General features: G+C 40.9%; 4 protein-coding genes across 6 annotated transcripts; 3 read left to right on the top strand and 1 right to left on the bottom strand.

Annotated features, from left to right (window-relative positions):
• Positions 1 to 2,851: 2,851 nt before the first annotated feature.
• Positions 2,852 to 5,207, top strand: LOC5511249 (caspase-6). Its single transcript, XM_001631642.3, has 3 exons — positions 2,852 to 3,230; positions 4,039 to 4,125; positions 4,217 to 5,207. The coding sequence occupies exons 1-3, from the start codon at positions 2,942 to 2,944 to the stop codon at positions 5,098 to 5,100; spliced, it is 1,260 nt and encodes a 419-aa protein (XP_001631692.3). The 5' UTR covers positions 2,852 to 2,941; the 3' UTR covers positions 5,101 to 5,207.
• Positions 5,208 to 7,410: 2,203 nt separating this feature from the next.
• LOC116617655 lies at positions 7,411 to 8,774 on the top strand. Of its 3 annotated transcripts, XM_032380576.2 has the most exons (3): positions 7,411 to 7,540; positions 7,847 to 8,082; positions 8,263 to 8,774. In XM_032380576.2, the coding sequence occupies exons 2-3, from the start codon at positions 7,869 to 7,871 to the stop codon at positions 8,745 to 8,747; spliced, it is 699 nt and encodes a 232-aa protein (XP_032236467.2). In that variant the 5' UTR covers positions 7,411 to 7,540; positions 7,847 to 7,868; the 3' UTR covers positions 8,748 to 8,774. The 3 variants fall into 3 exon arrangements, with proteins under 3 accessions (XP_032236467.2, XP_032236465.2, XP_032236466.2); XM_032380574.2 differs by having other exon boundaries at positions 7,847 to 8,774; XM_032380575.2 differs by having other exon boundaries at positions 7,423 to 7,540; positions 7,850 to 8,774.
• Positions 8,775 to 9,147: 373 nt separating this feature from the next.
• LOC5511248 (mothers against decapentaplegic homolog 3) lies at positions 9,148 to 16,817 on the bottom strand. The gene is made up of 5 exons (XM_001631607.3): positions 16,284 to 16,817; positions 14,207 to 14,344; positions 12,315 to 12,392; positions 11,660 to 11,701; positions 9,148 to 10,902 (listed from the first exon to the last, which is right to left on the bottom strand). The coding sequence occupies exons 1-5, from the start codon at positions 16,675 to 16,677 to the stop codon at positions 10,283 to 10,285; spliced, it is 1,272 nt and encodes a 423-aa protein (XP_001631657.1). The 5' UTR covers positions 16,678 to 16,817; the 3' UTR covers positions 9,148 to 10,282.
• Positions 16,818 to 23,447: 6,630 nt separating this feature from the next.
• LOC5511247 (mothers against decapentaplegic homolog 6) lies at positions 23,448 to 26,384 on the top strand. Its single transcript, XM_032380573.2, has 4 exons — positions 23,448 to 25,068; positions 25,182 to 25,250; positions 25,322 to 25,402; positions 25,618 to 26,384. The coding sequence occupies exons 1-4, from the start codon at positions 24,669 to 24,671 to the stop codon at positions 26,178 to 26,180; spliced, it is 1,113 nt and encodes a 370-aa protein (XP_032236464.1). The 5' UTR covers positions 23,448 to 24,668; the 3' UTR covers positions 26,181 to 26,384.
• Positions 26,385 to 26,929: the final 545 nt, after the last annotated feature.

Below are 26,929 nucleotides of genomic sequence, written 5' to 3' on the forward strand. Positions count from 1 at the left end.
CTAACTTACTCTCTGTTAACGCAAGACGAACTGAAACTGAAATCCACCTCTAGTACAATGCATGGTCTAGTACTGTCGGGTGTTTCCGTCTAAACGTAGAAGAGGGGACCAAACCTGTCGGTCACGTGATATCAGTACCGCCTCCTCCTCCTTTTCTTATCATTACGTCATAACGAATGTAATCACACGTCACTAGTCCCAGGTCTTTTCAGTAAGCATCATTTTTTTATCAGACAAAAAGGCCATTCCAGCTATAAGCATGCGTGCGCACTCACCATGGGAACCTTCCTCAACTACCGGCATGCAGCGCGCGCTTCGTTTGATGGTCAGCTTTAAAAAGCCCGCGCTGCATTCTGGTAGTTGAGATAGGTATCTATGGTTAGGCGCGCGCAAACTTATAGATGGAATGGCCTATTCATGTCGTTTTTTCCCATCAATTTTGAAAACGATAGTGCTTACAGACTGTCTTAGTTCTTTTATAGTCCCTTTTTCCTCTATTACTCTTCATATTCGAATCATGGAGGGCACCAGCGCGTAGTCACATCTATTATCTGGCTTTAGGATATGGGGACTTGTAACTGCGATTATCCGTTCTTCGAGCCGTACCCAGCAGTCTAATAAAAAGCCCAGAATACTCTCTATGGTATCGACCGTCGTTTCCACCACTTTCTTTATGAAACGTGCGACAGCCAAAAACCGATCATGTGTAAACAGGGCAGCATTGATGAAGCAGTCACGAACGGGCACAATGCATAGGTGATGAATTCGATCACTTTTCTCCTTGTAAATATGGAAAACTCGATAATCTTTCTCCTTGTGACACGTGCGGCAAATAGAAAACGATCAAATGTCCATAGGGCAGCATTGATACAGCAGTCACGAACCCACAATGAAAAGGTGATGAAATCGATCATTTTTCTCTTTGTAAACTGGGCAAACTCGGTCATCTTTGTCTTTGAAAAACGTGCGACAGCCAGACACCGATCACGAACCCACAATGCAAATTTGATGAATTCGATCACTTTCCTTTTTGTAAACTGGGCAAACTCGATCATCTTTGTCTTTGAAAAACGTGCGACAGCCAGACACCGATCACGAACCCACAATGCAAATTTGATGAATTCGATCACTTTCCTTTTTGTAAACTGGGCAAACTCGATCAGCTTTTTCTTTGTAAAACGCGCGGTAGTCAGATAATCTTGACGCGTATTTGATTCTGTGTCGTGGATGCATTTGTCACATAAAATACGTGATATAATTGACGAGATGACAAGTAGAGCTCCAAATACCACCCTGGTAAGTAAGATTATAAGGTAATCGAGGAGGACGGGGGAGCTCATTACTACGCATGTCACAAAGACGAAAATGACGGGGCTTTGCTGGAAGACGGAATCGTGTCACCACCAGTGATTGACAGATCCGCAATGATGGTAGCTGCCGCCAGCGGTTGTGTGGGCCAGTTAGGTTGATCTCATAATCTAGAGGGGGAAAGGGGAAAATGTTAGTGGATTGAAAAAAAAAATGTTCCTATTTGTTTCTGAACAAATGTCATAAATACGATTTGGAAACAATAGAGGGCTTGCACGATCACGTGACTTCCTAGCAACCGTTGCTACGACGTCACGTGATCATGCAAACCCTCTATTGGAAGTATAGAATTTTATTCTATTAATTTTAAAATCAAACACTATACCTAAAATATAGAAACTGCGCTTGTCGTGTAAGCACTGTTACTCAATATATTATATATAAGCACTTGAAACATTGACCGATATCGGGTTTCAGACACTCGAAAAAAGCGCGAGCTTAGGGTGCAAGGACTCGGGGTATAAAAGAACCCCCCCTCCCCCTCCCCCCCCCCCCCCCCCCCCCCCCCCCCCCCCACACACACACACACACACACACACACACTCCCTAAAAGTAGACCGGGGCGATCATCCAACAGCTATCGCTTGAAAGATTCTTTCGATTCTGCTATTCCTTTTAGGGAGTCTCACGTCAATGGATCATCCTATCTAATAACAACCAGACTTTCGTCAAAAAGAGGTGTGCTCGGTGGCGGTGACTTAGATGGTCGCAATAGAATTCGGGAATACGGAAAATGTGTTTGTTTTTAGTGCTATCTCTTAGACTTAGACCCTTGCTTCAACCACACCTAATGTACAATCTCTTTAGGGGTAATTGCTGTTGAGCACATCCAAAGCACTCGAAAACAGAGTATAAAATTACTCGAACACAATTTGTGAGCTCGGTTTTACAACCACTTTTGCGAATTTGGTTATAGAAGCAAAAACAGAGAATACATATGTTAGGCTAAGTTCAAACGTCGTATTATCCATGATAAAACAATGGACTTGGTTCATTTGCAAGTTTGCATTGAATACGGCTCACGGATAATACGACGTTACAGTTTAGTAATTGCGTCAACGTGCACAAATAATATCTATATCAAAGATGGTTATCTTAACTTCAGTATCAGTAGGGAAAATAGTAATTCCTCTCAAGTATTACATATAACTAGTAATTCCTCTCAAGTATTACATATAACATATTCTTGTATTGCATGATATGAAGACGCGGAAACCGTTCCCCCGAATCATTACGTCATATAATGGAAAAGTTACGTCACAAGTCTCCAGTCTTCTCAGGATTAAAAAATACATTTCACCGCAAGCCAAACCAACATTCAAATTATGCTTTTGATGTTTTTATTACTTTTTCAGAAAATTAGCAGAGCTATTATAAATATATACAAGATCTAATTCCATTACTTTATTTTCTTTAGAATTATTGCGAATTGACTTTGCTGATTTGATGGGCTACCTGTGGTTAAAAGTCCCTTCGTCTAACCTGATTACTAACAAGCAAACCAAGGGGATGCCCCTAAGGTAGTCGATGATAACTTTCTTTTACTCTCGAATAAACTCTAATCCTGCGAAATATGGAACCAGAAGTTATTCGATATCGTCTCAAGAGAAACTATCTGGCAATTTTACGTGATTTGGAGCCGAAGAAAGTCTTAAACTATCTGTACCAAGAGGAGATATTCGACGAAGATGAACTGGATGAAGTCCGAAGTGAACGGACGAGGAAAGCCAAAGCGGAAACTTTACTTGCTATGTTGATGCGCGGGAAGGGTTTGAGCAGCTATTCCGTTCTCTTGGAGGCCTTAGATGAATGTCAACCACATCTGGCAGAGATTCTGAGAACACCTACCCCTTCAGAGAAAGGTAAACTTAACGTGAGATTTAAGTAAGTATGCCTGCATAATGCTATGCGGAGGCTATATTATTTGTTTGGGGGAGAGGTGGGTTAACCTTGCAGGCATTCGCCGTATAGAAAGCTCTCACAAACAAATCCACTTATAGATCTCACGAGGGTGTTAGATAAATTGCGCTACACAAGGGAATTATTGTTTCAAATATTTTAATAGAAAATAGGCAAAATGACTATTTTCTCTAGAATATTTTTTTTTTTCGGAAGCGGTAAAAATCGCTAAAAAGCGGGAGATTTGGTGCTTAACGCGGGAGAGCGGGATAAGGGGTCCAAAATCTTGAGACTCCTGCCTAATGCGAGAGAGTTCACAGGTATGGTGTTGGGGGGAGGTTGTGGAGGGACAATCTATAGCTAGAAGGAATAGAAAGTGCCCCCTCCACCTAAGCAAACAGATCGAGGTCTGCCCCAAAGACAAAATGATTTTACTGTACTTGATGCCTTTACTAAGAGATGGGTTGTAATTTATAGTTATTTTAGCCAAATTCATTGTTGCACGACCACTAAGAATTCAAATCCATATCTTATCTGGGAATAGCACTTAGTCAATCATACCACCATGACCAATCAATTTCCTTGCTTTGTGCAATAAAATGGTTTATGACACGGCAGTGAGAACATCAAAGCCATTGATTGGTTGAGATGGTTGATTGACTACTTTCTATTTTCAAACGAGACAAGGATTTTGAATTGGCAGAGATTCAGTTGCCGCAGGTAAAGAACCTGATAGCCATCCTCTCAATTTGAAATTATATTTTTACACAGATATTCCTTCAAAGCAGGCTGATCCAGAGGTCAACCTACATTTTCAGAAAATGGAGGAGAAAATGAAGTATTTGGCCTTAAAGTCTTGTGAGTATGAATTGTAGTTTTTCCAAAATTAGTGTTGCAGTTGTGTTACACAATAATGTACTGATTGTAATTGTTTATCTATTCTCCATAGCTGCCAGTCCATCAGAAAGCTTCGACGATCAAGACACTTTCATTGTCAAGCCAACAAACTTTGAGGAAACAAGATACTATCCTGAAGAACTGGATGAAGTGTACAAAATGACAAGTTCTCCCAAAGGCTATGCTGTGATATTCAATTATAAAAAGTTTGATTCTAGTTTGAAGTTTCCATCGGAAAAATTTGATGAACGTTTAGGATCAGACAAGGATACTGCATCCTTGGTTCGTCTTTGGAAAGCTTATGACTTTGAGGTCCCAGAACCTTATTTGGATCTTTCTTATGACGAAACAAAAGCAGCAGTCAATAAGTTGGCACTGAAGGATTACAGCCAATATGACTGTCTTGCAATATTCCTCATGAGTCATGGAAAAGAAGATTTTATTTACACTTCTGATGGAGGTGAATTAAAGATTAATGAAATAAGGAAGAGATTCAGCAATGCACTTTGCCGCTCACTTGCAGGAAAACCCAAGTTGTTTTTTATCCAAGCTTGTCGGGGAGAAAAAAAGGATTTTGGTACCATTGTTCAGGATGGACCTAAACCCCCTGAGGAGCATCAAGAAACACCCTACAAATTTGATTTGTCACCCCATAATAAAGGAGCCAGTACAGCAGAGATGGCAGATTTTCTATTGGCATATTCCACTGTAGGAGGTCATGCATCTTTTAGAAATACAGCAGATGGAAGCAGATTTATCCGGGCCTTGGTTACTACCTTTGCTTTGCACTCTGGCTCTGAAGATGTTTTGAGTATGCTGACTAGGGTCAACCGTGAGGTCAACAGGCAAGGAGATATTGGAAACAAGCAAGTATCACAACCAGAAACAACACTGACAAAGAAATTGTTTCTCTGGCCTGGACTCAAATTCGAATAATCATAAGAATAACTTTGCTTTAACCTATAATAGATGGCCCATTCTTTTGTATTGAACATGTAATAGAGTACTTGAGGCTCACAATTTGCTTCTATCAAGAACTGGAAGAAAGAGGAAGAAATAGGGAAATGTACTTTTTAATAATAAGGATGGTACAGTGTCAGTAATAGCTAGTTTGTAGGGTGTGACATGCTACCTTAAGTCAGATAATTAGCATAGATCACAGTTTTGGTTGATATAGCCATACTGGTTTGCTGGTTAAGTTCATTTTAATCGGATGGCATGATTCTAACATTGCACAGGCTTACTTCCCAAACCTATCAAGGTGGACATGGTTTTACACATCTTGCATGAAGAAGATGCGATAAAATGATGATGGTAGGCCCGTACCCAGGATTTTTCTAGGGGGGCGGGTGAAATCCGAAAAAGTGGACCTAACTTTTCCGGGGAGAGGGATAGAATTAGTTCTCTGATGAAAATCTGGCCACCCCCGAAAGAACAAAAAGGGATTTTTTTATGGTTTGCAGTATCTCCACGGGACGTTTATTGTCGGATTTGGCTACATACCAGAGTGATCTAGCTTATGCTTTATGGTTTTGTTTACAAATAGCACGTCCATTGGGAACCGAAAATGGACTTACGGCCGTGTGTGTGTGTGTGTGTGTGTGTGTGTGTGTGTGTGGGGGGGGGGGGGGGGGGGGGGGGGGGGGGGGGGGGGGGGGGGGGTGCGTTTGCGCCCCCTGCACCCCTCTGAGTACGAGCCTGGGTGACTTGCTGCCTCCTCCAGAAAAAGAGTATTCTGTAGTTGTATATCTATAGTTTCATACCAGAATAGTATTTTTAATATGATAGCTAGGGAGATATCACTCCTTCCCTGGGGCTTTCTTGTGTATGTGTATGTATTTGCATAAATATGTAAAAGATATGCCAATATGATTTAGATCATAGGTTTAGTGTACCTGCAGTGCATCCTTTTATTCAATTGCGTAAAGTGATTAGAAACTGCGCGCTCCGAGAAAAAAAACATAATAGGGACTTAAAGATACGAGTACGGCGACGGGAGAAAACAATGGAATTAATTTGCAAATTGAAAGGTTCCACGTGAAAATGCGTTTTGTCTGATAGATTTCCAACCGTTCTCCGCCAAAACACGACGTGAAATTCCAAGTTTTACGGTCTGGCGAGTACGTGGTGCGGTTGGAGTATAAATTCACTTTTCTCTGTTTCCTATCCTAGAAAGAAGCTTACTGTTAATTTCTGTTAGTTCCTGAATATAAAGTCTAGGTAATTTCATCGAAACTAATTTGGAATTTGTCGCCAAGCGATTAAATGTTACCTCCGTTGCCGTTGTAGCATCCTAAAGTCCCTAATGTGTTACTGCTGTAATGCGATTCAATGCTGGGGTGGGCTCAGGATTTCTCTTAAGAACACAACCCCTAAAGGGGGAAGGGGAAAAGCAATATATAAAAATATGGCAGGAGGTTACATGCACGTACACAGGGGGTGCGCAAGCACCCCCACTTGGCGGCCAAAATATGCTTTTTCCAAATGATTACTATGACTGCGCACTCCTCAGCCAATCTTTTGTACGCGCTTGGGTTAATCTGTTTCGCCTCCAAAATTCTCGCTCAAAAGGGGCTGGGACCCACGGATCTGCCACTGCTGTATTGTACTGCTGTCATGCACTTAACTAATTGTGCTGCTGTGATACTATTAAATATACTCTTTTGTTTATTTCCTAGTCCTTTCAGCTCCATAGTTCTTTCAGCTCCGCTTGGAGGTTTTTGAGTTTTGAATTTATCAACTACCCAACTTGTTCAATCCTCTTTTCATCCCTAGATGATTGATCATATAGCAGTTAGCGCCATGTGTGTGGCTCGCCGTGCTTTTAGACGGGCGTGCGCAGATATTCCCCTTGTTTTCACGGCTTTTTAGTAATTCCACCGGGGTCTTCCTTTGCTAACGACCTTGCACGTGCGCTTTTATTTTATTCTGTGCGTCTAGCTATCCCAACGATAACATCTTTTGTTTCCCGAGAAACTTCCGAGGTTGTATATCTCCTGCCAAGAGTTTTACATCGCTACACTCGCCCGCGGGCCAGATGGATCTTATTGCTTATTTCTTGCTTTTTATTTCGCGTATTGTGTGTGAGACTGGCAAAAAATATAGATTTTATTTTCAACTTGAAAGGGAATATACACCTAGCACCGCCCGCGAACCAATGTATCGCTCTGTCTGCAGTGAGTTGATGTCTTCTTCCCTGGACCGGTAGGACTGGGGCGAACTGTGCACGCACCCACTCCTATTTATGACGTACTTAAAATATTCTAGAACAGTAGCTGTCGACCGTAGCGTTGGAACGATCCATAGAGTCAATGGAAAGTCGATGGAAACGGTGTAGCGATAAGAATTCATAATACTGTCTAACATGGCAAGATAGGTAAGTATAGAAATATAGTTTGGATACTGGTGTTATTTCGAAGCCAAGAGCATAGCGACTCTTCTCTTCCGTTGCGCGGGCGCTGTTCGTCCAATTACTTGACTTTCACTTGTCTTTCGGTGTTACTACTAAGCATTGCTAAGGGGATATTCTAAATCCATTCAAAGTGTCGCTGTGTGATAAAAGCCAAGGAATAGGAATATTCGTAAATAGACATTTAGATTTAAGTATGATCAAGCTTTAATAATTTAGGGCAACTAGGCTTTCCGTGAACAGAAATTCAAGCAATTTTTTCTCTTATATCAGCAGGACCCGAATATCAGCAATAATGGGTGATCTTCGAAGGGGATCGAGCTTGGTGTTGTTTACCGACATTATGGTGGACTTAGCCAAGATTCCCTGTCCCCGTGTTCGTCCCCTGGAATCGCTCTCGGCAATACTGATTAAAAACCCTGCCCTTACCGGAGCCGTCACGTGTGCCTTAGCAAGCCTTCTGATACCGCTAGCCTGTCTCGTCCCATTCCTCGGCGGAGTGATGTTTGGTGCGTTGCTATTGGTCGCTCTGATTGAGTCGGGATTTCTTAGTCACACGTGTATTCCACGTGTTGTGTCATTTGCATGTGCCTGGTGCTTCACAGCAGGACTTTCCACAGTTAAATCACTTATTGATATACTTGTTAACACTGTTATACAGTTAGTACGTATTATAGCTTCGTTAGCAGGTATAAAATTGTCACCGTTTCGTAGACGCGATATCACATATGCCAGATTTGGGGATGATGACTCAACAGGATTCATCGAAGAGCAAGAGACTAGTTCGCACCTTAAAAGCGATGTGGAAGGTGCACCTGAGGCCGATATTGAAGATAACTGGAGCTTGGCGAATCTCAGTCATGACACGCTTGCAAACGAGCAGGAAGAAATTGTTGAAAATAGCGACTATAACGACGTGGACCACTCGAAATATACTGCAACGAATCAAGCATCCTCCATTGATTCGCTCGGACTTCCATCAGTGGACTCCGACTATGAACTTGTACCTAGCATTTCAGACGACTCTATAGTGACAGCTCAGGAGAGACATTTTTACGAGGAGGCGTTCACTGAGTTAGAGTATGAGGACCTCGCCGAGTCAGCCTTGCCTGATATTGCACCGGATTACACCACGTGGGACATGAAGTATTATGATTTTGTCGTTAACAGTTAATAAAATTTTGTCTTAGTACGACATCAACACTGTTCCCGACTTTCTGCTGTCTTAATTGTTATTCAAAACTGTATAGAAAATATCTACACCCACCTCCCTCCCGCTGAGGTTGCAGTCAGTGCTGATTCCAGACGTTTATTTTTATACATTCACTGAATTTTTGCCCCACCTCCAGGTTTGGCCTCTGATAACGGATCGATCCTTTCTGGGATCATACACATTCGTAAATGTCTGAAACATGCTTGCTAGAGGGCGAAGAGCATGACCTGATTGAACTCTTTTGAAAATATATCAAGATTTCGATCAACAGATAAAATAAGAGATAAGAAAATTCGCCTGACAATGTGAGAAGCGGGTTCTTCTGGAGGGTCACCATAAATCCCCTGAGATCAACAACAGGTTAACAGACTATCTACAGTTTATTGCTTTTTTATCAACAGACATCCTGCCTACCAGTACCAGTTTGATGTAATACGACACAACACGTCCGGCTCAAAATACATATCTAGTGGAGCACATTAAGTGTCACGATTCTAATTTTTACTATGGCACAATATTAAGTAATCCACCTCAAATCGGATTTAGTTTTCACAGGAAAGGGTGTCTAACCATCGAACTTGAAACAAGACTCAACTCTTTAGCCACTAATGTGGATTCCTCATAGGAGGGTTATTATCAACATGACAACATCAAACAACTTCTGGATGAATATCATAGCGACCCTGAGAGAAAACGGTGTGTAGTGAGGAGCCAGATGCGTTACAACGGAAACGCACGCATCTTTTGCTGACAACTTGACCGTTAGCGATCAACTTTCATTTAATAATTAATAATGTCAGTTACTTTCGTGTCAGTAAAATATAATCAGTATGTTTACTATTTACTAGGCATTAAATGTGTACCTTTGAATAATTTGAAACGTTAACTGTTGAAAGTATTACTTTTAGATGTCGGTGTCGTAAATGCTCGTTTTAGCGCCTTGGCGGCGGGGTGTAAATAGGCTATTATTTCAAGACCAGATTCCTTTTATTTAAAAAAAACTTTCTAAAAAGTTTGATAGTTGAGTCTTTTTTATACAACTTCTTCTTATTTTTCCATTTTCTAAGATAGTTGAGTCTATTGAGACTGGGCGGTAAAACGAGCATTTGATTTGTGAGTTACTGAGTCGAAATCCTCTTTCCACTTAAACCCATGCAGATCGCCTGTTTAACGGGCTCAGTGCCCAAGTCACCACTGAGTGAGATTAGCAGGAAATACCCAAGTCATGGCACACACAAACTTGCATGACAGCAAGCCAAGACTGAAGACTGCCTCACAGAGTGTTACAGATACATTTGAAACAATAACAGTTGCGATGAGGCCTAATACATACGTCGAACCCTTTTGTCTTGATAAAATGCCTATACATAGAATAAAATATAAGAGCATAAAAAATGGAAACCAAACTTCAGCACCAACGTAGTGCCCATCTAAAATAGTTATCTTTTGGGAGTCCCACTCAGCACAGTCAGTGTCCTTGGGCGTGGTCTCATAGATCACGAGACAGAGGAGCAGGGGGCAGAGGGTGACCCCATCTGCGTCAAGACTTTATCCAGCCACTGTAGAGGGCCATTAAGGTGCAGTTCGATCCAGCATGGAGTGCTGGTGACAGTCTGCCGGCGGTATTCCGCACCCCAGCCCTTAACAAATGACATGCGTATTGTGCACATCCGTGTCAACGCGTAAACAGCCTCAAAGCCTTGATTGACAGACTGTGATAGGAGCTGTGCGAACTCTTGATTGTTGAAGATCTTAAGGTTGCAGCCAGGTGGGATCTTACAGACCGTGGCAGGGTGCCAGTTATATCTTTGGTTGCAGTTTGGACTCTGTACAAATATACTGCTATCACTTAAGCATTCTGCAAACACTTCTCCGCCAATATAGTAGAGACGTACACCCTTGCCGATATGTTTCCGCGTCATTTCAATGGGCGGATTACGGTTAATGTTAGACAAAAGTCCAAGACAAAAACGGTCTGAACTTGAGGGGTCTGTGAAGCCATCTACAGTCAAGCTGGGTTGAGAGGCATGGAAAGTCTCCCCTACACGTGTATTCATTTCATAATAAGAAATGGAGCACCAGTATGTTGGCTCTGTATACTGTATAGGCTGTGCATCTGGGGATAACAATACAAGAAAGATTTCAATTGTAAAACAACAATTGAGAATGATGTACATTTTTTTTCACTAGCAACACTGTAAAAAATGTGATAATCAGTCTATTTAAGAATTAAAATATTCTTTGCATGCCTTCATAGCGTTTAAAAAACCGATGCATTTTTGTTTGGGAGAGTTTCAGAGAAGGGGAGCCGTAGGTTATAGTGCATGCTCGTAAGTATATGTCAGTGCACATGCAGAAGACAGTTTGAAAATTGAAACAATTATTTGACATATAAGACATATTTTCTCTCCCTTGAAGAATGATATTTTTAGTGATAAATAGCAAAAGTTCGCCAAAATTCACAGGTTGACTGATGCAAGAATTCCCATCACTGTTTTGGCCAGAGTCATCACATGACCTTCATATCGACAAATCAGAGCGTACTTGTAATCTCAATTCTCTTATGATGTAAATAAAACCTGTGTGGTATAGGTACGGGTATATAGAAAAAGAAACCAAAACAGTAAATAAACAAATAAATAATGGAGACAACATAGCTGTCAACCCAACTTGGTCAGAAATCTTGTGAAATGGGTAAAATACAGTAAATATCTGAAAAAAACTAAGAGAGCCAAAGCGGGGGAATATAGAGGAATGCATTACAAAAATTAGGCTTATGATGAGATCCAAAATCTTGTGACATCCTCCCAATGCGGGTGAGTTGACAGCTATGAGACAACTACTATTCGCACATACAGTAAATGTGGGCTTACCAATAAGGTTATTGCTATCTGGAGCTGGTGACAGTTGCTGATCTGAAAACATTAGGCAGGGTTAGTGGCCTATTGACCAAACAGAGGTATTTTCACATAAGGAAACAAGGGAAGAAGAATGCTGAAGAAGCTGAAGCTGGAAGGCCAGGAGTGTAGGGCTAGAACATTGTTGGAACTCTACTTTTTTTCTAACCAAATTTGGAAAGTACAATACATTGTATCAAGTTTAAACTAAAAAAAAATAGGACAAGTTGAACAACTTGTAGGTAAACCTACAACTTTTGTATATATACACAAAATATCACCCCAAAGGCTTTACAAAGTGAGGTTCTACAGGCCTAATAAGAATGAAGCAATCCTGTATTTTGCAAGTACAGTATCTGCTGTATTTAGATGTAAGGTCTTATCATCGACTTAGCATACAAGGGTCAGTAGTGAAAGATGTGCTTAGAAAATAGAGTTAACTAATTATCTGCAAACATCATGCATGACAAAAGGTTCCCTCAGGGCAGGCTATCAGACAGCCAATATTGCTAAATATTGACGGAGCTCTGGGATAGTCTAAAAATATAAAATTCTAATAGCTATCTAGACAGATGCGTAAATTTCGTAATTAAAGAGCAAAGCCTGCAAATAATAAATAAATAAAATTTACCAATTTGCATATTCTGCTGACTGTGTTCACCTGACATATCAGAACATGCATCATCTGATATGTAATCTGTTGGTGTACCTGAAAGATAAAACAGTTATAGATAATGAAACTGATGTAGTCTTAACAGACATGATGACTTCAACTCAATGACTTCAACTCAATGAGGATGGATGTCTCCACCCCCCTCCCCCACCACCTTATTAAAAAATTACATGGTTATCTAGAATGGTGACCATAGCCTTTCACAATTATTTGAGTTTTCCAAACCCAGTGGTTTAAAAAAGGGATGTTTTATGAAGATATTAGTATGTTTCCTCAAGGTTGACAAAGATAAAACTATCTAGCTAGCTAGCAACTTTGTTGAGAGCTTGAAAGTGCACCTAGTGAGTGATATCCAAGCTTTCCAACATTGATTTGTGGTCCCATCTCTAATCCCTTGTGCTTATGGATATTTGCAAGCAAAGGTGGATTCGCTGGAATTTTTTCTTGTTTGGCTTTGCCTTGATGAGAAAATAATTTTCTTATTAATCACCACAGCTCTCTTAAATGCTGTCTTTTCTGAAACCAAATTGATTGTTTACATGGCTATTCTGGGTCTGTCTGACCTGGAATTGATTTGTTTGACTATAGGGCGAAAAGAAATAAAAAAAACTGTGTGACTGTTGTGAGAGGCTTTTTGACTGGCCCTCCCCTTTCCCACATATCACCCAGAATGCTTTGCAATCTGTTATGAGAGCAAGATGGTTTCAGATGCCTTCACAGAATGGACATTGTGTTTGGAGGCCATGGAAACAGACCTGGAAGATCAGAATGAAGGTGTCTCTTTGTGTCTTGAGCTGTGTTTGCTGATCTCTTTCCCCTGTGTGGAATTTTTCACGTTTTGTTGAGAGGGTTGGTTTTGCTGTTTTTCCTTGTTCGATTTGAAATTTGTCAAATAAGCTAGTGATTAGATCTATCACCTTGGACTTATGCATATCTTCAAGAACCTTTATCCCTTACATAGCATGATGCCTAAGTATCTTTATCTTGTTTATTTTGCATTTATGATTTTTGGGGTTGTAGGTTCTTCTCAAAGCCGGTACATGCTAGTTGAGGGGTAAATGTGTTAAGAATCAATAATAAATAAAAGTAGGTTTCTACTGTTTCTATTGAGCTGGCTTGGTTCATACTGACCAAACTAAGTTCATACCAACCAAACTTAGTTCATACTGATAAAACTGAGTTCATACTGACAAAACTGAGTTCATACTGACCAAAACTGAGTTTATACCGACCCAACTGAGTTTAAACTGACCAAACTGAGTTTAAACTGACCAAACTGAGTTCATACTGACAAAACTGAGTTCATACTGACCAAACTGAGTTCATACTGACCAAACTGAGTTCATAACAAATTGAAGCAAATCACAGCCAGCAGTTACAATTATAATCACTTTGTATTTCAACGTTTTGCAGTATAGCCCAGAATGTAATGAAATTTAATTAATACTACAGAAAACTTGTATTATCAAATGTAAACAAAAACAAAGGAATGATTGATTGGTACCATTCACCGTCCAGGCCTACTTTTTAACAACATATACTATACACACACAAAAAAAAAAAACACCCATGCAGAATTTAAACTATTTTTTTAGTTTTAGAGGTGGACTTATCAGGCTGTTTGTAATTTTGCTAAAAAAAAAAAACATTCTAGTTCTCTTCAATGGTAACCCTGATTTTATTTTCCTACTACCCCCTCCATGGTTAATTGCATCCCCATTGGTCCAAAAATTTGAATCAGTCATGATTCAGAAAAATTGACATCCTCATTCCAGGACATATAGCTTTGGTCATCATCATATCTCAGTGATAGCTAATGAATTTAAAGATACAATCCAATCTCTTATTACCTGGTTGAATGTGGTACTGAGAATTTGTTGGCTCTTGCGTTGGGAATGGGACATTCTCTGGCCTAGTGTACTCGGGAAGAATAGGCAGCTCATGCGGGACATCTGACTGTTGTCTGGGGACTAACACTGGTGGAAGAACTAAAAAACAAAATAAGAAATATCCAAGTTAATGTGATATATTTACAAATACGGACTTTGACTTATTGCATTCCATTTTTCAAGTTAAAAAAGGAAGAAATAATCATTGTAGCCAAAATCTATAAATCTGGTTGCTTTTTATTCCAAACTCACATCACTTAAACACAGGGTGATGACTCATTGGCTCCTAATAGATTGATAGATAGAAATCAGCCTCTTTCAAAACAGAGTCGGTCATTTAAGATAGTCAAATTGTAATCCGTAAAGAAAGTTCACGTAAATAATAAATACATGGATATAAGGCTAATTCAGATATGTATATGCTTGGTAACAAAGGCCATTTGAACTCGAAGAAGAGCATTGTTCAACTTTGGATTGTATAGAGTGTTTATAGGAAAATATTTACTACACAAAAGTCACCTTTCAAAGATAAGCTTTTAAACAATTTTAGGGGGTCTTGAAAAAAAGACCCCCAAACGTGAAACAGTTATACAAAGAGTAAACCATTTTGTATTCAACAGCCCAGGTAAAAACGCGAAGCAGAACAAGAAAACATAATGGATTGAAAAAATGTACTCAAAATATTGACTTTGATGGTTGATACGTTAGAAAAAAATAGCGAAAAAATGAAGGGAAGAAACGTCTTCGGTTGACAAGGGAGAATTGAGGTAAAGGATGGAAATTACACACCCAAATAAGAGGAAATGACCAATGCAAGAAGGAATTCCTCAGAGAAAGGAAGTCCGTAAATAGAACGAGAACTCAATAACGAAAATTGAGGTACTTGTTTCAACACAAATTTATTTATTTATAAACTTCGGTATGCGGTTATGTAAAGGTACATTGTACAAAAAACTCGATAGAGTAAAGTCAGACTTTCTAGTCTTCGAATGCCGTGATGTTCAGATGTTAAAGATAAGAAATCTTTTGGATATGGTACGCAAAAGAGACAGCTAGCGAAACACTGAGAGAACACAAAAATCACATGCGAGATTCGAACGAGCTGCGCGCAAAGATAAAGAACCCGTAAAACCTAAACAAGACCACTAGACATGCTAAAAGGCGCTTCAATCATACTCTAGATAAACAGCAAACATAGTGCTAACGCATATGAAAACAACTTGCTCTGTGGATACGACAAATCTTGAGTTGAATACTTTAAGAGAGCAAATCAAACAAAATTTCGAGTCGAAACCACGAGGCTGCTGCGAAACTTAGCTTCAAACAACGGAGAACGATATAAGTAATTATTCACACGATTTAACAAACTTTTGCGCTTGTTTCAATTAGAACATACAAGTATAAACTAAAAATTATTTATCGTACGAAAGACAAGTATAAACTGAATCAAGTTCAAGCTAAAAATCGGCTCATATGCCGGCCCATGGAAACTTGAAGGACTCATCTGACAATCGAACGCAAAACACTGTAGCTAATGAAATGGGAAGTTCGAATTGATTTTAGTTACTTGTCTGAAATAGTCCCAACGTAATATTATTTTGTTGAATAAGATGAAAAGGTCTACGTTTGTAGTTTGGGGAATGTTAATCTGGGATCGAACGGAACTCTGCGGTAGTGGTAGTACTATACCGATTTGAAAACCTCGATTTACCTACCAGTGCGTGAAAAGTACTAAATGTTGGTCGTTAGCCCTCGAATACAAAAGCACCGTATTTCCCTATAAGCGGCAACGACATTCTATCAAGTCATAGCCAATACAGAATCCATGCGTTTGTCACCATCATTTGTTTCGGAACACGGTTTTGTAGTTTGATTCAAAAGATTTTGTCGAGTGGATGTGAGCATATTTGGATGACGGCTGATCTCCATACGACAACACAACATCGCGCGATCAGAGTGCTAGCGGCAGCAAACTGACTTGGCTCGTTATCCGGCTAGATAGCATGGAGTGCAGCCCAACATGCGGATGGCTACCTACCTGGAGTCTCAACCCGCTGGTAGTGGAAAGGATTGACACACACTTCTTCCTTTTTCAAGCTGAAGGCGAATTCGCAGGCTTCGATTGGCCTCAATTCGTGATGACTCTGGAGATCAGGCCAGCGCCATAGTCGACAGTATATAACATGTGGCAATCCCTTTCGATGTGAGACTTGCAATCTACCATCCAGGCTCCGAGGAATCGTCACACACTTAGTAGCAACCCCGGGATTTGTTATGGCTTTTTCTAGTTCTTCCAAACCGCCGGTTTTCTTGAGTTTCTTTACCAAACTCTTGACAGCTTTCTCTGCCCATTTGTCGTCCTCATCGCCTCCTCGCTTCCAACCCAGAAGCCGCTTCACAACTGGAGGAGTAAAAGGCAACAGGGAAGTCATCTCACTTTGCTCTCAAGAGCGAATCGTGAGCGTGTGTGTGTTTTATCACAGCCTAATTCACGTTGTTTTCTGCACAATCCGCGTAGAAATGAAGTTCCCTTTCGATCAAGTAGTCAGCGAAGCGGACAGGGACATGAGAACGAGGCTTGATTGACAGGTGTTGGAAGTGACTGACAAGCGTGGGAGAGCGTAAGCGTAATAGCACCAATCAGAAGCCTTTGAATCTTTGCCACACCTACGTTACGGACGCCGCATTATTTACCTTATCACGTGCTGGAAAATGCTAACTAGCGTGACAAACCCGCAAACCTTGCTATGTCACGCAAGCTCGTAACGAGTGAGAAGTCTGGGTCGGACAATTATTATCTTTTTTAGGGCTTGTTCCTATCCTGTAAAATAAAATAAGCTATTACATTAAAATCATTATTTTTTCTGTTGACATCAATAGCAAACAACGACCAAGGGGTGTAGACTGTTACCGGTATCGCGATAACATAGGAACCTTGCAAAAGAACCGACAAAAGATACCGAACCTTGAACAAGGCGGCGACGAGCACGCCCAAATACAGAGAAATAGCTATCTGAAATCTAACGAACTCTAGCGATCCTTATCTCATGGACGGAAATATGGACATTAAAAGGTCAAAAAGGGTTTTATCTTCTCACGCAAGCTAATTTAAACCTGAGGGTAGGCACGTGTTATAAAAGTCCAGTTTGATACAGGTCGCGACATAAACAAACAAATTTGAGACTTTTAGGCAACTGAAAATCCTTCGTTAATAAACCGACGTAATTAATGGTTCTTGGCGAGAACTTATAAGCGTGCTAGAGCCACGTTTTCTAGTGCGAGAGTCGAGAATTTTGATTTTGAAAAATTGAAGCAACGATAGGAGAATACATGATGGGGTTTCTTATTGGCAAACATCAAAATGGACATTTTATTGACTAAAAAATATAAGCAATAATGCCCAGGTAAATGATACAGTAGTTTGTTTGTTGTCTGATCTCTCGGAGAACCCGTTTTGCAACTATAGTAGCTGTTGGAGCGTTTCTCTAAAGTGTAACAAGCAAAAGGAGCAAAGGCGATGAGCTGATGAGCATTCGCAGCACCGCAAAATAATCGAATCGCCGCACGGCCTAAAAGTGAGCGATCATTGCCCTAATAATGTGCGCGCGAGCAAGCTCTTACTAGTTGAGGTTCATTTTACATAGAATGGCGGGCGTGTCATGTCTCAAAGCCAATGTGTAGTTCCAGAAAATATCTATACCCTTCCCCCAAGGAGGGGGGTGGAAATTCCGGTGGGGTGGGGGTCAAACGACCAGGAATTTCCAGAAGGAAGGGGGGAGGGGGGAAAAGCCCGTTTTCCTTAACAACAGTTACTGTTTAATATTTCTCCAGGGGGTTGGAAATTCCAGAGGGGTGGGGGGTCATACCTCCGACCCCCTCCATGGGGGGGGTATGGATATTTTCTGGAACTACACAATGTAAAGAAGCCAGAGGCAAAATGATAGAACTAGAAAGAATACAGACAAGCTGTAGAAAAACGTGGTCTGCAAAGTTGCGATGTAATCAGAAAAAATAAACACGGCTACTCTACATAAAACACCAACCTTGTGGTGATTAATTCCCTGAAAGCTAGAGGCGAGGTATAGGAACTAGATGTGCTGAAGTACTGAGTACTAAGTTACTTTGCGTAAAAAAAATCGCGTAAATTGGTTTGGGAAACCTGTCAGTCGCTGAGATATGTGTGTGTGTGTGTGTGTGTGGGGGGGGCACAAAAAAGACCGTCGAACCTTCGAATGTGCGTTACATCACCGAAAAAAAAAAAGAGGCAATTTCCTTGTATTCAAAACATAACGACAAGAGCATAGGCAAATTCAATGTGACCTACGGTATTTAACTAGGGTATAAGTTTTTTCGCATGCCTACTAAAAACACACGCACACCCCCTCCGCTCCGTAAACATATCAAGATACTGGTGCCAATGCTTTGTATAGTAGTAGGTATAGTAGTTTTTTGTGTGGTTATACGTGTAAGTGTATGAGGTAAGCCTTTTCAGTAGGTCACAGTACAGTCTCTCACCTATGACTTTCTGAGCTTTAGACATTCCTTAACCAGAAGAAACAAAAACTGGTGCAATCATAAACGCTTATGTCTAGAGAATTTCAGGTTTCTTAAAACAGGCCACTTTGTTTTGCGAAGGGGTTGTGTTCTCTACGCCTGATAAAAGCTTATCAGGTCCGTAGCCCGGATTTGGGGTATGGTGGGCGTGGTCACCAGTTTACTTCCGGAGGTCCGACGGAAACCTCAACCATTAAAAGACAATAGAATCTTAAATCCGCGCTATTTAACATGCCATCCGCTCTCAATTATCGATCACATCCTCAAAGGGAGCAACTGCAGAATACTCGTCCACAAAGAGTCAATTAGACTTCACGCCTCGATTTCTATAGAACGAGGCAGTAAATACAAGGAAAATGCAAATAAGTGGACGGGTATTCTGCAGTTTAGTCCCTCAAAGAAACTTTCAATAGACATACTGCTTTCACTATTTTAAATTATTTTTAGCGTTTTCCGTTAAAAAAACATCGGAGATTGTTACGTAATCGACCGGACTGCCGGAAGTAAACTGGTGATAATGCGGCTTTAAAACATCCAAACATCTCATTGTAGTCAATTAGCTGCGAAGTACATTCTCAAGTTGCACTCGCCCATCCGAGGGCCTGCTTATCTATTGGATCATGGGATCGTGGGAGAAAACCTCCAATGAGGTACTTACTATGCAGGTCAACATACACGCCCAATATCACACCATCATATTGCATTTATTACATTGCCCAGCCTTTAAATAAAGTGCTTGAACAATAATCGCTTAATTTAAAAAAAAAAACTAATAAAAGATCACTAAAAGAAATCCTGTACAAAAGATGCATAAGTAAATGTTTTTTTGGCCACTTTACTTGGAGGTTTTGACTGCGGTGACATATTTGCAGTGCGTAGCTCCGCTGTTCTTTGTGCGCGTGTGACCAGTCGTGTTTTTCTCTGTATGTTGATTTGATAATGCGAGTTTCCTATCTTGTATTTACTGTCTACTGCTCACGCACTAACAGAATAAACCCTTTTCTAAGTTAGATTCAGATTTCTCTCTCACGACTGAATATCGACGCACGCTTCTTTAATCCTCTGCGAGACAGGGTACACCCCACACGATTTGAAGGTCCGCCCTGATGAAGGAAAATTGAGTACCACTGCAAGCTAGGACGAGCTACCTAAGAGAAAATGGTCCGCTAAATAGGTAAACGAACCCCCTCCACCCCCCAGTCCAAAATCCAGGCCACGGGCCTGGGACTAGTTGTTATTAGTTGGAACGATAGGCCAAGCAACGCAAGTTGTATGTAGGGGTAGTGTGGGTGTGTGTGGGGGGGGGGGGGGGGGGGAGTTGCAACCCTTCCCCTCGACTGATAAAACCTCCGCTCGATGGTTGCGGCCACAGTAAATTGGTGATATTCTTCGCATTTAAAACACAGACCAATACTTATAACCAGGCTCATAACATAAAATTTTGAATAGAGGGGAGGGGGGGGGGGGGGAGGTAGAGGGATATATATAACCAGTGTATCATAAGATGTAATCTGGAATAGAGGGGGTGGGTTACCTCTGACTCATAAGATGTTATTTGTAAATTTCTGTTTCTTTACATCAGTCTGTATTTTTAGTAAATGGGATATATACAACCAGGGGCCATAAGATGTTTTTTTTTTGGAATAGAAGGGGGAGGGGGTGTCTACTCTAGTAGATGAATATATATAACCAGGGGGTCATAATAAGACGTATTTTGGAATAGAAGGGGTGTCTACTCTGGTAACATGGGTCGGTAGGGTAGGTAGGTAAGGGCCTCATAAAAATTTGGATTCGCTTGCAAAACAAGATCAATGTTATTTTTGTTTCTAGTAGGTAGGTAAACGGGGGTAGTAGGCGAAGAAGAGGTGGTTAGGTGGGTTTTAAAATACTCAGGTAAGTTTGATTGGAAGGGAGGTAGATACGGTAGATTGATAGTTAATGGAAAGGTAGGCGGGTAGTTATGGTTGGCTGAGGGTTGGTCATTACGGTAGGTAGTTATGGTGGGTAGGAAGTCAGGTGGGATGGGTGGGTGGGTGGTACATCGGTAGGGTAGAGAGGTAAGACAGTTAGGTGTGGGTAGTTATGGTTAGGAAGGTAATAGAGTGTGTGTGTGTGTGTGCGTGTGTGTGGGGGGGTTGAAGGGGGGGGGGGTAGAAGGGGGTAGGTAGTTTGGTAGGTTAGCTGTATTTGAATGGAAGATCATAGGCGAGATTCTCTTTATTTCGAGGGGAAAAGGAAATTTCCAGAATGTAAGCGTTAAAAAGTTAACTAGACCCTGCGCACAGGGTTGACTGGGATACCCGAGATTTGCAACTTGTTTGGGCCCTGTGTTGTGACATGTACGACAAAGATTTTACTGCCCACTTTGAATATGATAAAATATATATAAAATCTAGTTTTTTATTGTAATTGCCATATCACAATACTGGGCAAGAAAGGTAAGATCATTATCTCTTCAGGTGTAGGGGGGGGGGGGGCTTGGACTTGTCCTATCTAATCTTTTGCGGTGTAAAAATCTTATGAATACTATCCCCACAGCAGAGTTAGCACTGAAATATTTTAAAGATATTTTAAAGATCAATAACACCACAAAGACAACACAGTTATCTAGATTTTATTGAAAATGTTCCAAAAAAATAAAATGACATTCAATGAGGGATAAAGGTATCTTAGGGAAATAACAAAACGCATCTAATTTTGTTGGTATTTTGGTGCTTACCAAACTACCCCAAAAATAAGCACCAAAGTACCAAAATAATTTTCATGATTTAAATATCTTACACTACACATGACTACTGACATGTTACCTCTAAACAGATAGCAGCAGGCTTTAAACTTTTCTAGTACAAGATTTAAGTTACACATATGCTGTGCCTTATTGAAATCGACAGGTATAAAATTTGCAGTTATTAAATCGCAAACCGGGCCTTCGACTCCACAAATAATAAAATTCAAGATGGCGGCCATGACACAGTTTTAAATTATGCAGAAGGTATTCTGGTAACCAGGCATTGCGATGACGTAGAACTGTAGGCTAGGTACTTCTTGTACGATAAATGGTTCGTAAGGTCGCAATGAGTACACTAAAAAAAGAGATATACAGTGGCGCATGGACTTCCTGGGCATTGTGCAATAATGCACGTTGTTAGGACCACGACGAAAAAAAAAACAGTTGCATTTTATAACTGGGCTACCACAGGTATCCTAGTAAAAATCACTCAGCTAGATTCTTCTAAAAAAAATGATTTGATCCTCGAAATACTTTCAAGGTCATATGCAAGGATGCGAGACGATCGCTTACGAAATAATTAACACCGTCTGATATTCGGTCTGGTGCGGATGAAGTACCCGGTCTGTGATATCCGCTTTTTGCGCACAACGCTGCCGCCATCCATTTTCAAATGAGCATAATAAATCCCTCGTTGACACGATATAGCAGACATTTTAGACAACGCGAATCGCCTCAGACTCTTGAAGTAATATCGCAATAAATCATATGTGCAACCAAAGCATGCAGATGACAGCCCCTCCCCCCAATAGGTGCGCATGTCGACACTTGTGCGAGGGGGAGGCGTTGGTGGAAATCTATGAGTTGCGCAACCACTTCGTCATGAAAAATAATAGAAATTAACATCAAGATTCACAAGCAAGCTAAGAAATCACCCAAGGCCTCAACGTCTTATAATATACTAAGTTATCAATAATTTTATTTCTTCGCTTTTTTTAAAACGATAATCATCTATTTATTAAAGCTAAGCAGGCCTTAAAAGGAAGATAAGGCAAGCTTGTACACATACAGTACACCTTCACATGTGGATGCAACATAAGAAATTTTTAGGCATCTCGGTAAAATCGCGTGCCTATAACAAATCCCCTGCGGTGCCTGTCTTGGTTTGTTTGACGTAAACCCACACAGCCCCAGCATGTTTCAAATTGCAATCTTCAAAACACACGGGGATGCTAACCCCTTTAACATTCGTCATATTTTCATTAATCATCCGAAAAAAAAAAATCAAACATTCAACCGGGTCGTGACAATTTTGTATAAGACACACCCACTTATAATCCTTTCACAAATCCGCAGTACCACAAGGAAAACTAGTAAAATTATATCAAACTCAGGAAGTCTTACGTGCTTCCGAGCGAGGTGGGTGTTACAAGAGGACGTCTGGCGCACGCCCTGTCTGAAGGGATAGCACTGCAAAACCTGAAAACCCAAGAACGGGCAATGTGATCATACGCAGCATAGGCCTAGTTAGACTCCTATTCATGCGCGGGAACAGCCCAACACAATTTAATTTTCCCGAGATAGGCTCGTAGGCGTAGCTGGATAAGACACATACGTTACACCGCGTTCTTACCCGATGATTCGTCCTGTTTTGTATGCGGTTTTGGAGAAAGATTTTGTTGCATGTAAAAGTAGACTGCTGTAAAGCCTTCGAATTTGTAAGGACTATGATCAAATCGAAATTTATTATCATAAAGATTATTATTGCCTGGCTGCGTGACCTAGGCCTATGACGTCATAGGATTGTAATGGCTGCCAAAGATATCATCAACAAGTTCATATCTCGACCTTGAAAACAAAAATCATAACCTGTCACGGTTATGTAAAATAGTTTGTCATAATCCTAGTCGAAGCACGACTGTTCTTGTCTGAAAGTCACTCATGACTAAGCGACTAGCTGAAGGAAGAAATAACACTTCTTTTAACGTGTTTTTCGGCCCACGTGGAAAAAGAGACATTTTCAGACAATTCATTCTGTGGCCTATATGGGATTACAAAAGATCCATTTGGCTGTTGCTGAGAGGTATTGATAACGATTCACGTGCCATGATTATTCAATGCCAGATGATGTCTGGTTTGGTCTGGTGTTGCGTCGGTCGCACCTCAAGAAATACCGGAAGAATATAGGCAGCAAAAAACAGCCGCCCCGATAATTAAAATCGAGCAAAAGTTCCGTGGGTAAAATAACAGCGGTCGACTATTTGATTTATCTGTGCGATATGTTTTCGTGATATATGCTACAAAAATAGAAGCTTTCCAATAGCAATAATGTAACTCCTTTCACTTGGCTGAAGTACGCACAGCGTGAGCACCCTACATGATTATTGAGGTCAGACTAAACACCTCAAGGTAGAATTTAGTCATGCCATCCCGAAATACTGCTTTGGACCATATGACCCTACATAACACTAGGGAGCAATTTAAAAAACACATACGTAGTTTAAGGGTCGCGTACTGAAAGATGGCAAAGGAAAGAGAAATACGTAAAAAAGCTGACTTGAAAGTGAAATCGAGCAGGACCTTTTCGAAATGAATAACTTATGCAAAGAATTCATTGTGATTCAAGTCAAGGGGTAATTTCCGCTAATCCGACTTGTTGTCCAATCACCGAGCGAACGTAGTTATTGAAGTCTATATTTTTGCCGCACGCTATCACACACACACGCCGAATGCCCGGGGCAAACGACGTACTTTCCGTGTGCCGTTCATAATGCAAATGAGTGCGAATTCCGATAAAACAAAAGCTCTACATTTGCATTTATTTGCATTGATTCGCATTAGGAACGGCACATGAAAAGTATGTCGTTTGCTCTAGTCGTTTGCCCTAGTCCTTAGACACGCCGACCTGTCTAGACAGACACGTGACCGTGTTGACCAATCGCGCGGCTTGTTTTCATATGTCCTGTAGTCGGCTTGCGGGCTGCTATGTGAAATGGTCGATTCAAGGCATTTATGATGCACGGTCTAGACAAGAAACTGACGACTTAGTTTGGTTTGTTCGCATGTCGAGAAAAGGAGTGCCTTCCCTTCGCTGCTCTCATGTAACTTGTATGCTCTTCTCCGCGGCTGTGCCAATGGTATATGTTGAGGTCGATCACTCTGGCCCTCACAAGGACGAGTGCGTCTTTGCTCTGTCTAAAACTCCTCGAATTTACTGTCAATAAAGGCAGCGAAATAGCGGACCTTAAAACAACCACGCATTCAATTCTAAGGCGACTTCGAGATACAGAGCTGGGGCTGCTGCTGAAAGCGCTCGAAAGTCGCGGTGGTGATGTGTCAAGTTGCGTGTATTTCCCGTACGGCGAGAAAGTGTGTAAGCGAGTCGTTCACGAGCCCCATGTTGTACTCTACCGAACATTTCGAGAACCCAATGTTCAAAGCTCCAATGAGCTCAAACCATTGGCCATATGCTCTAGAAGAGATTCGACTGGTAAACGGGTTTGCATCAACCCTCACCACTACAGCGAAATCATTCAAATCCGTAAGTGCAAATGCGTGCGAGTATAAGGCCCTCGGTGGATTCCTTCAGTAACTTCGCAACCTATGCTTTTTTTACTTAATAGCAATGGTTATATTTCTCTTTTGGATCCACAGAAAGCCCCACGCCGGAGCTGCAACAAAATCTTTCTCCAAAACCGCATACAAAACAGGACGAATCATCGGGTAAGAGAGCGGTGTAACGTATGTCTGATCCAGCTACTGTCTGATCAATTCTGCATGTTTTTGATTCTTAGGATTCGGCAGCAACTTTACTGAAACCCAGTCGACTGATTGCTCTTCCAAAAAGCAACCAAATTTGCCGCTTTCGATATCAGGTAAGGGTTCAATCTAAAGCTAAACCTAGGCAAAACTTATGACAAGTCGAAGCGGAAACTTTCCTCTTCGAGAGTCATAATTGAGTTGTGCCTTGACCAGTCGCTAACCTAGTTGCTCAAAGTAAATAATTCATACAATAAATTTGGTTGCCTGTACGGTCATGTTTTAGCTCATGCTAAGAGTTATTGTTCTGACTGCTTTTTTCTTCCCTTAGAATTATTCGAGAGCACAAGCGAATGGCCAAGCGCATGGTGCGTTGTAGCGTATTGGGAACTTAACGAATGTATAGGGCCATTCTATCATGGTCACCAGGACGTAATAAATATATACGAGACTTTACCCAAACCGAAAGGCTTTTGTCTAGCAGGTTTGGACAGAAATCAAAACGTTTCAGATGGAACCAAGCGCGCGAGAAATCACGTCGGTTTCGGTCTTCAGCTCTCCAGAGAAGAGGATGGAATTTGGATATATAATCGTAGCGAATATGCTGTCTTTGCAAATGGGACCACTTTTCCATACGTCACTACTACCCCATCAGCGAGTCAAAATATTACGGTGACAAAAGTACCACCGGGCTTTTCACTAAAGATCTATGACTATAACCATAGCCCCGCTACGTGCCGGACATTTGAAGGACCACAAAGTTGGAAAGTCCCGGAGAGTGTTAGAATCAGCTTTGCCAAAGGATGGGGTAATACTTCGTCGGCCTCATATAGAAGACCTGTGGTGACTAGCTGTCCATGTTGGCTTGAAATCCATTTCACTGTATCGCGCTAGAGAAAGAAGTCTTAATGTATATTGTATATACCTAGCTAAGAACTTAAAATCCGTTACAAATAGAATTACAATGAAGAACTCACTACCACATCGATCTAAAGTAAATCCCGAGGTAGAATGTGTACATTAGAATAGCTAGTCTGTTAACTAGCAAAGAATGAATATATTATATATTTTCACTGAGGTGAGACCCGGTGAGTCCTCTGTCGTTGTTTTTTGTTGTACTTCTATTGCTTAGTTATCTTTATTCGTTGTCGACACGAGTTCGACACAGAGAAGTCAATTATTGTGCTTATATATAGTTTTTTTTTCTCAAGGATAGGATGTAGAATCAACGACAAAAATTCCGGATTTCTGGAGGTCATGAACTAATGTCTGGCTAAAAATCTTTCAGATGTATTTATGGTATTTTTGTTTGTCTGTAAACTTTTCGGTTCAGTGAAGCGAAGAACATCTGTGATTGTTTTAGAAGTCCACTATCACACTTACGATCAGCTATTAGATTTTCCAGATAATGCAATAAAAATACACACACAAGAGAATAGTGGGGTGGTAGTTGTTCATGTTTTCTTTTATCAAAATCTTCCATTTGTTAGGAGGCTAGAGGTTATACCTTCCGTGTGATTTTCAAGGTGTTTTTAAGCGGAATTAAATTCTCTTAATGTCAGACAGCCATTGTTTGGAATTCACTGAACGGACACATCTCAGACTTATTGATGAATAATGTGATTTCCGAGATGCGATAGACA

The sequence above is a fragment of the Nematostella vectensis genome, chromosome 3, assembly GCF_932526225.1.
Source record: "Nematostella vectensis chromosome 3, jaNemVect1.1, whole genome shotgun sequence".
NCBI classification, from domain to species: Eukaryota; Metazoa; Cnidaria; class Anthozoa; order Actiniaria; family Edwardsiidae; genus Nematostella; species Nematostella vectensis.